Source organism: Acipenser ruthenus, chromosome 9 (assembly GCF_902713425.1).
Source record: "Acipenser ruthenus chromosome 9, fAciRut3.2 maternal haplotype, whole genome shotgun sequence".
Taxonomy (NCBI): Eukaryota; Metazoa; Chordata; class Actinopteri; order Acipenseriformes; family Acipenseridae; genus Acipenser; species Acipenser ruthenus.
Genome location: NC_081197.1, coordinates 13,426,393 through 13,442,550, shown reverse-complemented (window position 1 = coordinate 13,442,550; position 16,158 = coordinate 13,426,393). Strand labels below are relative to the sequence as shown.

The 16,158-nt window shown below is 36.1% G+C and overlaps 1 protein-coding gene across 4 annotated transcripts in view; it reads left to right on the top strand.

Annotated features, from left to right (window-relative positions):
* The window catches only part of LOC117406098 (post-GPI attachment to proteins factor 2), a 19,409-nt gene extending 3,251 nt beyond the window's left edge, over positions 1 to 16,158 (top strand). For 2 of the 4 annotated variants that reach the window (XM_059030425.1, XM_059030427.1), the window contains exons 4-6: positions 2,368 to 2,471; positions 12,148 to 12,256; positions 12,512 to 16,158. In XM_059030425.1, coding sequence (XP_058886408.1) covers positions 2,368 to 2,471; positions 12,148 to 12,256; positions 12,512 to 12,642 — 344 coding nt within the window. In that variant the 3' untranslated portion in view covers positions 12,643 to 16,158. The remainder of the gene's footprint in view (positions 1 to 2,367; positions 2,472 to 12,147; positions 12,257 to 12,511) is intronic. The other 2 variants (XR_009329542.1, XM_059030426.1) reach the window with 2 other exon arrangements.

Below are 16,158 nucleotides of genomic sequence, written 5' to 3'. Positions count from 1 at the left end.
ATTGTGCAGCTGCATCAGTGCCAAAACAAAACGAAACATTTGGAAATATGAAAAAGTTCCTTGGAAATTGGATTTTTCCTTTGTTGGCACTGCAGGTGAACCTCGTCCTCAGTGTGTCATATGTGGTGATACATTGACTAATGACTGACTATTTATTAAAAACAAAAGTGCAGCCAGAGAACCGTGTGTTTTAATAAGTTTATAGCGATTTCGGTAATATTTTCTTTGGAGAATTTAAAGTTCATCAAAATGTAAAGAAAAAGAGTTATGTAAATAGGATGATCCATTTCACAAAAAGGCACCCGGTATCTGTTTTTTTTTTTTATTATTATTTTTTTTTTTTGGTGTTGGGATTTTTGAACATTGGAATTAAATGTGGTGCCATATCTTATCTAACGTAAGTTAAAGGAGTTTCATGATTTCTGTTTAATACTTAACAGAAGGGCCCAAGTTAAATCAAAACATTGACTCGCTCGTCAAATAATTACAAACTTAATGTATGGAGAGTACAAATCTGTAATACACTGAAAAAATAAACGTAAAACATATAGAATAAAGGCAAAATAAAGGTTACAGATGAAACAGTTAAGATGAACTAGTGTCATGACGGCCTGCTTCAGCCCTGAGCCAGATTCAGATGTGTTATCGGGCCGGAGTTTCAGGGTAGGGGTCGGTTCGGGTCAGGTATATTGCCACTGTAAAAGCACCCGACCCGTGAGGGTCCCAGGACCACACTGGTCGGGTGTACATGTGTAAAAGGGGTTTAATTAATTGATTGATTGATTGATTGTGTTCACTGTTAAATAAAACCAAAATCCTACAAATTATATTCTACTTTTTTTGTGCAACAGGGAGGGGGCAAGTAGATTTTTCTAGCGTTTTGACCCTTGGATAACAAGACAACAATTATTTTTTCCAAAATTGCACACACCAGACTGAAAATAATTACCTTAAAAATGTTTTAAAATGCATTCAGAAGGAAGATTTAAATTACAGTTGTCCCGCGTTATACTGCCCCCCCTTTATAACGCCACCCTTGCATACCGCCAGTTATTCTCTCTGAACAAATGTCACCAATATAAAAACTGTGCTATTTGTACCCGTTATATCGCCACCCCACTGTCCATCACCCGCCAACTTCCCAAGCCAAGCAAACGTAAATACAAGCATTGTAGTTTCCCTCATTGTAGCGCCAGCGAAATAATCATGGTCAATTAAAACAACAAAGTTATGCAGTTAACCTTTGACTCACTTTCCTAATTCGTTGTTAACTGAACGTTCACACCAATGTCATCTACACTCCCGCTCTCAAAGCAAACCAGAAAGTACAAAATGGCGAGTCGGCCCTACATTTAACACCAGAGCAAAAGAAAAAAAATCTGCATGTATGCATCTCAAAATAATAAAGCAAGACATTGCAAATGTTTTCTCGCCTAAGTGAGGCATATACTGTTTATCGAAGGACAGTTGGAGACATTCTAATGGATAAAAACAAATGGCTTACCTTGATGGAACAGGTCGATTTGTTTAACCTGAAAAAGGTTTGACGCAGTCTAAGATAAGTGACTTTTATAACCACAGTAAATGTTAAAAAAAAAAAAAGTATGGTTTGTTTGTTTACGTGCACGTTTTGCACAAATGAAGGCTGACTTAAACTAAAGCATCAGTTTTGTAAACGGCAGAATTATTTTTTTTTTACTTTTTCATTTAAAAAGTGTTTTTTTTTTAAATGGCTTAAATAATGCTGTTGAGCTTAAATTGCTTTGTGAAATAAATAGATGGCATCGTACAATGGGGGATAGTATTCAGCAGGCTTACAGTCGTGCCACAAACACTAAAGTTAAAATGACAGTACAGTAAAAAAAAAAAAGTTTTTATGGAATTGTTTGGGTGATTTGAAACTAAATGAGTGTTCTTTATTTTTATTTATTTATTTATTTGTTTGTTTTTATTTATTTATTTTTAAAGTATAAACTGTTCTTCAAAAGTAACCATGTATGTTCATACAGATGAGAAAAGATGACTACTGGTGAGAACTAGTACTGTAGTTTAAAAAAAAAGATTAATGTTTTATTAAAATGGCCTGGAGATACTATAATTGTATAACTACAAAATTAAAACGTTTGATTTTATTGCAAACATAGCCCTTACATGGCGGTATAAAGTGGGTTGACTGTAGTATTGATTGTGCTTGGATAGGGAAGTGAAAGCTTTAGTGAATATGTAATCTCTGGGTATATAAGGTGGTGCCTGTCTGTATTTATGTTATCTACTGCATTATAACTACGGTTGTCAGCCCCAGAAAAAAAGAGCATCTCTTTTTATTTAAATTGCTAGATTGTGACCTATCAATCTTGGTTTCTGCAGTGGTCCATAAAAATGCCTTCGTCCTGTTCATGTGTTCTGCTCTGTGCCACATGTATCTGACCTGCAAGCTGTGGCGACTGGCTAAGAAACACGTAAGTTCAGAGGTACAGTAATCGCCCTTTTCCTTCTTATTCCTTACCTGCGTTGGCAGACCTCTTCAGTACGAACCAAATTGATGGCACAAATGTTATCTTCCCTGTGCAACATCTGCAATCGTTAGCTACTTATTATCTCTGGTTATTGGGTTTCAGTGAGATTTATATGGTCAAACAAATACAATTGCACAAATAAACTATTTCTACAGAACCCTGACACTCGAGGGCCATTCCATGAACATGATGTATGTTACAATCAATACATCAATATCAGACTACTGTCCCAAGACTTTTTGATGATCAAACATCTGTGTATAGACCAGAGGTTCTCAGACCCTTCAAGGGAAGGCACAGTGCCTGTCCCTGCCACTGTTCATGATATTAAAGATGCAGCTCTGTGCTGCTGCAGCATACAGGCTTTTAGTTTAGAGAGATTCAGATAGTAAGGAGCACCAGCTGGGCTAAATCTCTGTTTTAACCCCATTGTGCCAGGTTTGATGCCAAGCAGCACAGAAACATAAGCGCTAACCCTCCGGGGAACCAAAACCAGTAATACATAAGTCTTCTTCAGTTTTGTCTAAACAAATGTTAAACTTTATTTGGTTTCTTTTAATATTACTGAAGATTTTAATGTGTGTTTGAACTTACATATACAATGCATTCACATGATACTGCAATAATAATATAATACAACATACATCATAGACATGTAGTCGCAGAAAATAATAAAACTTAACATTTTAAATGTAATACATTTTTAAAAAATACAGTTGTCTATGTATACACATTAAGTATTTCCTTCATTGTGTACTGTATGTTTATCTCCTCTCAACCAGAAAACAATCCATCAAATAACTATTAAATCACTAAGCATTGGGAAATAGAATTGCAGTATTATCTCAATGAATATAGAAGGTCTGTTATTTTTTACTGCTTATATTAATTCTGGTAATATGTCTACAGAGTTTATGTAATATTTTGGTATACTTATGACCAGTTTCCCACATTTCTGCATTTCACAAACTGGATGGGCTTGTCAAATCAGTTGGTAGTTGCACTGGCACAGTTCAGCAGTGTACAGTGCAGAGAAATATTAAACTTGGGGATTTTATATTCAGTATTGTTTTCTGGTGAGAGAAAAACGTTACAGCCCCATGCAGCAACAGAGGTCATCATCATGAAGTGTACTTCATGAGAAAATGTGATCAAGTATTTTTAAATCTGGGTTACTTGGCTTGGAAACTGCAGTGATCCACAGCCTCCCCTTATAAAAGTTTACCACAGTATTTTTGCATTATATTTTTGTAGTTTTCCCATGCTTGTACTATGTGTTTACCATGTTTTGCCCTGTTTATTAATAATAATATGCTTTACCATACCTTGCTATTCTTGTTAATGCTTTCGCTGTGCTTTACTACACTTTGATATGCTTTTACTATGAGAATCTTTTCTATTGGTCAGTGAGTGTGTGTGTGCAAAAGTGCGGCATCTTTTACATATTACATTTGGGTTTTTTTCACAAAGTTTGAGAACCCTTGGTATAGACCATTCATTACAGAGTCTGATATTGATGACTTCTCTGTGACAAATGGAGCATTTTCACAGAATTTGCCCTCATTAACTCTTAGTTATAAACCTAAGAAGTCGGGTAGGCAAACATTGCTTAGAACAGGAGGTATGATTAATGTTTCCTGTGCCGTACCTAATAAGTCAGAGCTTTGTCTCTGCTGTATCATCTCTTGACAATTTGTCACCAGAAATACCTTCAGTGGGGAAAAGTCATTGTGCCTTCCGTACTGAAGAGGTTCTGTTATAGTAATTAATTATTAATTTATGATCTCTTGACTGTATTTAATGCTATAATTTATAAGTGTTCCCCTCCTTTTGTCCTATCCTGGTTTCCCTTCTTTCTGGTAAGTTTTAATTATCAGATATGTTCTTTATACTTGTTTATGAATTGTCATTGAGGTTTGTATGGGAAATGTGTTCAACACAGAGAAGTAACCCGAAGTTTGATATGATGTACAACGCAATGGTGCTTATTTAAGGTGCTCAAACAGTGCAATCCTCAAGCACTAGTGGTTCAATCGGCACCTAATCAATTATCACATACTTACTGACAATATTTGATGCATCAACATTTTATTTTTCAGTATCAAGAACAAACATTAGGATTTGTATCAAAAGACCCTATAACTGAAAACTCTGCTGTGCATAATAGTTAAACAGCAAGACACAACTTATTCAAATGAGAACACTTTTGAGAAATAAACAAAAAAAAAATTAAAAATACTTGAGTTAAATTAACAACTGAAAAGAATATGCGTACGTCCTCACCATATGTCCCTTTAAGACATTAATAATACAACATCAATACTGTTTTTTTAAACACAATTCATCTGCTTATTAACATTCTGTTAACATTTTATGTCAAAAGCATTTACCATATACCCCAAACATTACCAATCTTAGTGTCCGATTCTTCCATTTTTTTTTTTTTTAAATAATTGGTTTCATTTTAATGTTTAAAGCAGAAAATGTTTAAATAAAATACTGATATGACTTGTCCAATGCAAATCCAGAGGCCTAACATTTGTTTCCAAGCAATGTGCTTGCACTAATATAAGCACAGCTACCTTTATCAAGGTTTGAATGCAAACTGGCAATGGGAGACTTAAATCTGGGCTCTAATGTGATGAATCGATTCACCAATATGTAATCAAAGCCCTGGAAATTTAAGGATAGATGATCAATAATCGATGCGTCGATTTAAATGTTGCATCTCTATTAGGCACTATTTCCTACTGTCCGTGATACATTGACACTTCAAATCTCTAAATTAAAAAAAAAAAAAAAGTCGCCTATGCTTTTCTGTGAGTTAACTTGGAGAATGAATGAAGTTCCTTGTAGTGGACATCCTGTCTGCTTCATACAATTGTGCCCCTGCCAGAAAGATGTATCGAAAGAGACTTTGCTGTTTTTGGAGCAGTACAGGAATCCAGCCTGTAGGTGGCAGTGCTCCATTACATTACACATGTCAAACTCTAGCGTGGTGGTTCTCAAACTCAAACGGTTCTAGTTTACTTTTCATTAACACGAATTTACAGGGGAGGGGGGTGGAATGTATAGTTTTATTTTTAAATTAATAATTACAGCAGAAATGTATTTATGTGAATTAATAATCTGTGAAATTACAATGCATCCATGAGGTGCCAGCACAGTCAGAGCTACGAATCTCTAGCTGTAATCTTTATTTATAAAACAGAATGTTTGGATGCTGCACGCTGATTGGCTGTTGAGGATTTTTCTAACGTGCAGTTATATAACTGTACAATGCACAGTTTTATAAGTGAGATACAACTCCAGGGCTTGTGCGTTGTGTTGCTTCGCTTCGTGGCTCCAACCCAACTACAGCAGTATGTTCATGCAACACAACGCACACCCTGTCGTGTGTTATCCCTTTCTTTACAAGCTGTGTTGAGTGCACGTGAGCGCAATACACAAAAACTCCCTAGTAAAGAATACATTGACACTTAAAAACTATATATGAGGGAGAGTTTAGACTTCTCCATGTATGCATTTTCTTCCTGAGTTTAAGGTCTCAAATTTTGGGTTTGCAATGGGATCTATAAACTATGCTGCTGCTTCTTTTCCATAATTATGTAACCTTTCCACGGACCACCTGAAGGGAGCCGGCAGACCACCAGTGGTCCGCAGACCACAGATTGAGAACTGATTGCACATGTCTCTTGACACAGTTATTTTTATATAGCAGTACTGTGCATTTTAAAGTACAAAATAATTCCAGTATTTTATTTATATATATATATAATATAAAAAATACACTGTGTGTGTGTGTGTGTGTGTATATATATATATATATATATATATATATATATATATATATAATCTCAATTTTGTAGGGCTCAGATTTTCCTTTATGAAACACACTAATTATATTAGAGAGAAATTAGATTTTTGTAATGGTTATTTACAGACGTGCTCAAATTTGTTGGTACCCCTCCACAAAAAACGAAGCATGCACAATTTTCTCTGAAATAACTTGAAACTGACAAAAGTAATTGGCATCCACCATTGTTTATTCCATATTTAATAGAAATCAGACTTTGCTTTTGATTTTTTATTCAACATAATATTGTAAATAATAAAACAAATGAAAATGGCATGGACAAAAATGATGGGACCGCTAACCTAATATTTTGTTGCACAACCTTTAGAGGCAATCACTGCAATCAAACGTTTTCTGTAGCTCTCAATGAGACTTCTGCACCTGTTAACAGGTAGTTTGGCCCACTCTTCCTGAGCAAACTGCTCCAGCTGTCTCAGGTTTGATGGGTGCCTTCTCCAGACTGCAAGTTTCAGCTCTTTCCATAGATGTTCGATAGGATTCAGATCAGGACTCATAGAAGGCCACTTCAGAATAGTCCAATGTTTTGTTCTTACCCATTCTTGGGTGCTTTTTAGCTATGTGTTTTGGGTCATTATCCTGTTGGAGGACCCATGACCTGCGACTGAGACAGAGCTTTCTGACACTGGGCAGTACGTTTTGCTCCAGAATGCCTTGATAGTCTTGATTTCATTGTGCCCTGCACAGATTCAAGGCACCCTGTGCCAGGCGCAGCAAAGCAGCCCCAAAACATAACCGAGCCTCCTCCATGTTTCACTGTAGGTATGGTGTTCTTTTCTTTTGAAAGTTTCATTTTTTCGTCTGTGAACATAGAACTGATGTGACTTGCCAAAAAGCTCCAGTTTTGACTCATCTGTCCAAAGGACATTCTCCCAGAAGGGTTGTGGCTTGTCAATATGCATTTTAGCAAATTCCAGTCTGGCTTTTTTATGTTTTTCTGTCAAAAGTGGAGTCCTCCTGGGTCTTCTTCCATGGAGCCCACTTTCGCTCAAAAAGCGACGGATGGTGCGATCAGAAACTGACGTACCTTCACCTTAGAGTTCAGCTTGCATCTCTTTGGCAGTTATCCTTGGTTCTTTTTCTACCATTCGCACTATCCTTCTGTTCACTCTGGGGTCGATTTTCCTCTTGCGGCCGCGCCCAGGGAGGTTGGCTACAGTTCCATGGACCTTAAACTTCTTAATAATATTTGCCACTGTTGTCACAGGAACATCAAGCTGCTTGGAGATGGTCTTGTAGCCTTTACCTTTACCATGCTTGTCTATTATTTTCTTTCTGATCTCCTCAGACAACTCTCTCCTTTGCTTTCTCTGGTCCATGTTCAGTGTGGTGCACACAATGATACCAAACAGCACAGTGACTACTTTTCTCCATTTAATTAGGCTGAATGACTGATTACAAGATTGGAGACATGTGTGATACAAATTAAAGAAACTAATTAGTTTGAAATATCACTATAATCCAATTATTTGTTATCTTTTCTAAGGGGTACCAACAAATGTGTCCAGGCCATTTTAGAATATCTTTGTAGAATAAGCAATAATTCATCTCTTTTCACAGCTGCTTTGCTTTATTCTATGACATACCAAAGGCATGCAAGTATACATGATAAAATAGCTTTTAATTTCATCACTTTTCAGGAGGAATGAAGCATTATTTCAATGAGCTGTAAGGGTACCAACAAATTTGAGCACGTCTGTATTTGTAGCTGTTAGTGAAGAATGTTTAACAAACATTCCTTTCAGATACTTCAATGCTACACTTCCAGTCAGCTTCGTAAAGTCGTATGAAGGAATTAAGTTCACATTAAAAACACTTTAGTCTTAGGAAAAGCAGTGATTGGTACGCCAGTGTGTCTAGCTTCTGGGATTCAGAGTTATTTTAAAGAAAGTAAATGGCAAGTAATTGTTGTTTTTTTTGTATTTCTGAAGAAATTTGTATTTAAAAAAAAAAAAAAAGAAAAAAAAGGTTCATGGCTCATCAGCACTGTCTCCTATGTAAATGAATGAGCTTTTAAAAAAAAAAAAAAAAAAAAAAGTTGTTCTCCCACACTCCTAAATAAAAGTGCACGCACACACCCACCCACATATTAACAAGTGTATCACATGCACAACCCAAAAACAGGAAGCAAAATTGTTGAATTGCATTTGGACAGAGTGAAGCAAAGCTGTGTGACCTCAGTGTTGCCCACATAGCAGAGCTAGGCACTAATGAGCAAGGCTTTCCCCTGCTGTCTGAGAAATCTGCAGCTCATCTGAGTAAAGATCTGTGTTTGCTTCCCAACACTTACCACTTTGTGGAGAAGATTACTACGTTACTGTCCTTATGACGTGTGTGCAAAATGAATTGCGTTTCTGGAGTGGGGCGGGGGGACGTAATTGCACATTGTAAGTATATACAGGAGACCTTGTCATGGTTCCTTTGCTATAAGAAAGTAAAGCAGTTCTTTCAATACCTACGGCTGACATGCAGGCACATGTCCAGTATTGTGCTGATTGATTATTAAGTCATTTGGCCATTTTGCAATGACAAACTGTTTGGAAGGATTCCATCTGTCAAGAGCTGTTATGAGTCCTTGTGAAAATGCTGTATTCAATCTCTAAACATTCTCTGCGACTAATGATTCTCATAATGCAACAAAACATAAAAGGTGTCTGCTATCTGACGTATGATGGTGGTGGTTCCATAATCTTGTTTCCCATCATTTGGGCCTCCTTGTGTCAAGTTTCATTGCTCTGCTGTTTTTATACATATAAAGGGGCCTACTAACAGTACTATAACTACTTTTGAAAGGGACAAAATATCCAGTTCGTCTTTTAAATTTCAAATTATTATGTTCGGTTTTACTTCTACAGTCGCCGCCGCTTTATCGGGACTCCTCGGGCGATGTAAAAAATATTCTGAATAAGTGGCTGTACCGATTAAACGAGAGGCATTTGAGAGGACCTTAATCGCACTTCTATTCATAAATTACGACATGCACAAGAAAGAAGTATATTTTTACTGTTTTTTAAATTTCTAAATGAAAAGAAAAAGAATGAAATCACATCACATTATGAATAAAAGCTAAATGCATCATTTGAAATGCAAATCAATTGTTTTTTTTATTCCTAAACAAAATGAAATCGATTTGTTTTTGCTTGTCAGTCATGACAACAACTCGCAAATGACAAGTGAGGCAAAAACCACTGGTTTACCCAATTTAAGCAGGTCACAGCGTAATCACGTAGTCACTGCGCTACATGAACCTGTCTTGCTCTGAAAAGCGATCTTTGTTCATCATTTGAAAATACTGTATCCCAATTAAACAACATAAATAGCATTGGGAAGAACAGTCTCCCAAAGTTTATCCCATTAAAGCAGAAATCCCGATTTACCAGTGTCCTGATTTAAGTGGCGCTGACTGTATACAAGTAATATATACAGTGTAATATAGTGAACTTGTCTGTTTTACAGTCGCATCCACTCCCCATATATACCTGTGTGTGTGTGTGTGTGTGTATATATAAATATATAAATGATAACAAGTGCTTGCTAAGCTTGAGTCTTTCCACATTTGCAAACAAAGCTGCTCAGTGTTGCAACGACTTAAGCAACACAGTACATTTTGCAAAATGAGGAGGAAAAAAAAGAGATTTCCTGTTTTAGTAAGCGAGGCAGTTGGCCATTGTTTAAAAAGTAGTTTTTTGTTTGTTTTTTTTTCTAAAGAAATAAATGTGGTTTTTTTTTTATTCTTTTTCTTGAAAGGACCACCTGTTTATTTACTGAGTTCCTAACTTGTATTAGTGATAGGGAAAGTGATTTGCTTGTAGTGTGCTTTCAGATGTAAAAATTACCTCCAGCATCTCCACCCCATTCATAGTTTAAAAGCCTGCAGCAGCAACCAGTGTGGCCTACTGGTTAGAGTCGAGGACTAAGAGCTTACCAGCTGACACTCACTCTGTAACCGCTGAAAAGAGAGGTATTGCAAGTCACTTGTCCAGCTTAGATTCAAGATAACCAGTGTATATCCCAAAGAATATAGTTTTCTACAAAGGACTTCATCGCCAACATACTTCTAACATAAGAACATCATTCTTCCTTTTGTCGCTGCAACTTGCTGAACCCCATGTTCAAAGTTTTGGACTGGCTCGGCTCTGGGTGTTCAGATTGGGGGGAGGGGTTGTTACAGTAGCGAGTTTAAGGAAGCCACAGACTGTATTTATATTCACAGTGCTGGACCCTAAATCACAAAGACAGACGCATTTCCTGTACTGGCCTAGCAGCTTGCAGAACTGAAACACATAGTCTTGCAGCCAGCTGATGCACTCTGCATATTATCATCAGCCCAAATTGCAATTGCACGTAATTGCAGTATATAGTGACTTACAAGTAGAGTCTGCCCACACTCAACCTTTCACATGTACTGCATACCAGGTTGACCTGTCCCTTGCTGTTTCATTGACACCCTGGGACCTTGACTGCAAAGCATCTCGGATCATGCGCTTTCTGGTCTGATTTTGAAGAAGTAATTGGTATGGATTGAAATAAAAATAAAAATAAAAAAAAAGCAAATGTGAATTAGAAAGTGACAAGTACATGTCTTTCCCCATCTGCCTTGACTTTCGCCTGTTAGACGCCAAGACTGTACTGTACAGAATTCTACTTTCTATTTCTGATCATGAAAGTGCAGCAAAAATCTAAATAGATTAGACAGTGTAAAAATCTTAATAGTAATGTTGGCATCGAGATGGAAAAGGTGCAAAAGTGTTTTTATTGCAAAAGACTACATGTTGCAAATGTGTTAAGTTAAAAATGAAGGATGTATGGGAGACCTTTATTGATTGTAGGTTTGTATTACATTACTATATATAAGAATGTGACTGACTCCTTTTTTGTATTCGTTGCTTTTAATACTTAGCAGTTGTTGCCTTTGGGGGGCGAGGGGGAGTGTTAGAATGTGGCTGTTGTACATTATGTGTGTGTGTGTGTATATATATATATATATATATATATATATATATATATATATATATATATATATAATACGTATGTGTCTCTATCTATATACCTGGTATATTATTTATTTTAATTGCATTGGTGTACTTTTCAAAGCCGCAGACTTTAGTTGTACCGTAAAAGCAGTAGAGAAGGCGCAGTGTGAATGTAGTGTTACTTGTATTACTTACACCTACAAATGAAAATGTGGTAAATGTTCACAAAACTTGTTCAAACACAGGCCTTCAGAGTTGATAAGAGGTAAGTGAATAGGCATACAGTATGTTCAAGTAGAAACACTATCTTGTCCAGTGTTGAGGATTTCTGTGATCTGAGCCACTTTAGCACATCTGTTGCTTGTCGCAATATGTTGAACACATCTAGGCTAGATCCGTCCTTATCTCACTTGCTTTCAGAATGATGCTTTTCCTGTGGTGCTATTCTGTAAATGCTGCCATTCCAGGAACATCTGGAGACTCTTTCCATGACCTCATCTGATAGCCTCAGCGTTTCGGGATGAGCCAGCCAGCTTGAGAACCCATTGTCATTCTCCTGAATTAATTGCCTACATATGGTTTTATTTATTTATTTATTTATTTATATTTTTTGGCCAGTGAGTGTATTTGCAGCTGTTGCAGTAAAAATGTGAAAACTGGCAAAAGTATTTTAATTGGGTAACCAGTAGAATTTGTCAGTTTTGTAATACGATAAATGTAGTTTTCTATATCGGACTAATGTAAGTGAAATTTCACAATTCATTCTTCTCTTTGCATATTCTAGGAACTGACTTCCTATCTCTGGAAGCATCGCATCTTCATCTTCAACCTGATGACCTTCATCTCTGCCCTATGTGTTTTTGTTCGGCATAACGCCTACTGCGAACCCGGGGGTGAGTAGTGGGCATGTAGTTATTTGTTATTAATAAATGATGTCACTTTTAGAAGCCCATGTTGAAAAAAGGAGAAATACTTGTTTCCTGTTGTCAGATGTTTTAGTGAAGAAAAAAAAATTGAGAAACCAACTTTAATTGTTATATTACAATCCCCTTTTGACAAATGTTACTGGTGAACTTGTCTCATACATTCAAGTCCATGTATCCTCCTGCTCCAGCTTTACTTCACTAACTCGCTACCCTCTTCCCCAGTGTACACAGTGTTCGCATTCCTGGAGTACCTGGTGGTTCTGTCCAACATGGCGTTTCACATGACAGCATACTGGGATTTTGGGAACAAGGAACTGGTCATAGGCACACCACTCGAGGACAAGCGATTCTAATGGTCCTGCCAGGGGCATGGGGGAATTGCAGACAACAGTAGCACATTGACATAAGTGGATGCAAGGGCACAGGAAAGCCGCCATTCACACTGACAATCGGAGTGCTTGTTCACCCAGAGCCACTTTGAAAGGGCTCAAAAGAACTTATGGGAAGGATGCCAGTTCGACCAGACTGCCTGGGGGAGAATGAGCAGGGCTTCTGAGTTTCTCTCTCCCCCTCTCTCTCTGGATCTCTCTCCCCCTCTCTCTCTGGATCTCTCTCAAGTATTTCTTTTACAGATTCTATTTTTTTTGAGATTCACACAACCATTTATTCTGAAGATGCTCAATGTATCCCTTTAATCCAAAAGGCAAAAAGGAATAACGGTGAGAATGTTGCTTTGTTGTCAGAAGGTACAGGAACTAGAAACAATCCAAACAATACACTAGACTTGAACAGCCGAGTATTTCAGGATGTGTTGGTGCTAAAAAAAAAAAAAAAAAAAAAAAAAAAAGAGGTTGTGATTTATTATTTCAGTGAATAAAACTGAAGAAATAATTATTAGTGCCGTACAGGTTTAAAACGAAGTTGCAAAGTTATTTTATTTAAAAAAATCTCTATAATGCTAAGTATTTAGCGGAACTGTTAGATACGGCTGAACTTCAAACAAATGCAGTTTTGACCCCCTTATCTGAAACGTTTATGTTCCAGTGATGGAATTAGACTATGTTAAAAGAGAATGAGGAAGATTTTTATTCTATTTTGAGTTTGGATTTGTTGATGACTGGTTTCTTTTACTGTATATATTGATTTTATGATGAAGGCGATTAAATAAATAGGACTTTTTTTTTTATGGTCCCTGTTTTTAATATGAAATGCAAACTGATGATAAATCCCCATTGTTAACCCACCTGAACAAAATTTCTGCCTTCATTTGAAATTTGTGTGTACTTTTAAAGCCACAGATCTTCCTCTGACCTCCCAGTGGTATTCACACATGGACTGAGCATTTGTATCTCAGCCAGGGCTATACTGTTTGTGAACCCAGCTCTGTTAATATAGATAAAATGTTTTTTCCTGTGGATGTTAATGAGTAATGCTCAAACCACCAGAATTTTGCATAGGGGAATTTTATTATTTTCCTGTGATTAAAATCACAGGGTACCTGTTGGGTAACTTTTAACATCCTACCTGCACTACAGCAAGAAATTCTCAGTTTCTGAGGGCTGTGTGAGGATGGGTAATTGTAAACATAATTTATTTCTGAATTTATTTGTTTGTTAACAGACATTTCTGAGCTGCTACTGTGTTTTTTGTATCGGATGGCAACACCTGGGTATTGTTCTGAAAACATTACCTGTAAGCAACAAAACTAAAAGTTGACTAAGATACAAATTGGTTTCGATCCAGTGTGTAGGTCATCTTACTTTTATTTTGATTGTATGCAGATATCTTTTCATGTTTAGATGTTGAGTTTTGCCTTGTCTGTTTTTGTGAATTGGTTACAGCAGGTTCACAATGTAAAGTGATTTATGTGTAACATTATTACTGCTAAGTATATTTAAACAAATGGTACTTGAATTAAATACATATCTTGTATACACATGAATATGTGGAAATTTAAATATGCTTCCAGCATCTCTGTCATTATCACAAACACACACACACACACATATATATATATATATATATGAAGTCTATATTTGCATCCTGAGCCATTTGAAAAAAAGGGATAATACCTCTAGAGGAAAATATACTTGAACTTTAAAAAAAAAAAAAATTAAAGCTGGTACATTCTCAGAGAAACTAAACGGATAACAACATAGAACATCTGTACAGCACTGAAAAACACTATTTTAAAAAAACACGAACTGTACTGCTGAACCTTGTCTTCTTTAATATTAGCATCACAAGGGTATCCATGTATTATAAAAAAAATAATAGATGGGCCTCTTCAGTGAGTTACAGGAAAACAATTCCATCTCGGGTTTCTGAGACAGTTTTTATAAATTACCCGACCTTTGGTCTCGTAATTTATGACATCAGAAACCCTGGATGAAATTATTTTCCTGTAACTCCCTGAAACCCCTATATATATATATATATATATATATATATATATATATATATATATATATATATATATATATATATATATATATATATATATATATATATATATATATACACAGAACAGATCTGCTCTACATAGTGTGGATACTTCTGTCTCTAATATTCATGCTGTGCATTAAATCCATCATTGGTTACATTTACAATGACAAGAGAGGTAGCATGCTATGGTTGTCACACTATTACTCAGAAGAAGAAAAAAAAATCCCTTGACAGTGGCCATCTGGGTTTACAGCAGATGTAGCAGGTCATCATCTGTTTGTTTGTTTTTTTGTATTTATTTTTATTCAATATCTTCAAGGATGGTTAAATGTAATTATTTGTTAAATGTTTCGATTAAGATTCCCTCACAGCACAAAAGGGACTACTTAAAGTGCTGGGTTAAAAATTGTGGCAATATGTTACCCGTGCTACTAAAGCAACACATTTTTTAACTATGCAAGTTAATATGTGCTGTGTTTTTTGGTTACTCAGCATTGTGACGATCAGGATCACTACACTGTAAAATGTACTTAATAAAAAAATGTGTCTAGTAATAAGATGTATGATTTTGTTAAACTACATTTTCAAAGAAAGACTATAACTACTGTATTTATTGTAAGAGAACTATTTTGTGTTCAAATATGTTTCAGCAGTAAAGATTCGATGCTGTGATCTTTAGCTAAGAGTTTATTGCTTGATGTAAATAGTCAGCTCAACTTATTGCTGAGATTTCATTGATTTATAGACAATCTGGATCGATGTACGCCTATATTGCATTTACGATACGTATACAAAATGTGCAGTATAAACCCATGAAGATGTTTTGACTTTATGCAGAGATGTATAATTTGAAATTCCTGCTGTAGCTCTGTGCCCTGTACCTGGTTGTGTTCTGTTTTTATCCAGAGATAAGGAAGTGTATTTCTGTATCGGTAAGGTGACAATTCTTCGATTTGTTCCTTGAATTTGATGCATTTTGACCCATGGAACAATGTTAATTGTACCAAACTCATGCTGGCTTACCCCCTTCAGACATTCCATGCTTGGAACGCGCATTTTCAAAATCTAGAAAACTATAGTACGATAACAGTATGATGACAGCACGAATCTAGAAAAAGAACATTCCATTCTGCGTACCAAAAGTCATTACAAATGTAGCCATTGTCTGTCAAGATACCAAGGCAAGTATTTGCAACCGGCACCATGCAAGGTGAAAGAGTGCTGTCTCCACAGCACGAAGAGGACTGATTCCACTATTTTAGACTATTTATACTAAGAATTATTTTAAATATTCTTATTGGGAAAACAGTACAATCTTAACAATTCTTAATGAGGAAAGTTGTTTTTGGCAGTGGAATTTTATTTGCCATATTAACATTTTTTAAATATATTTCTTTCAATAAATGGTAAAATGAGAAAAAAAA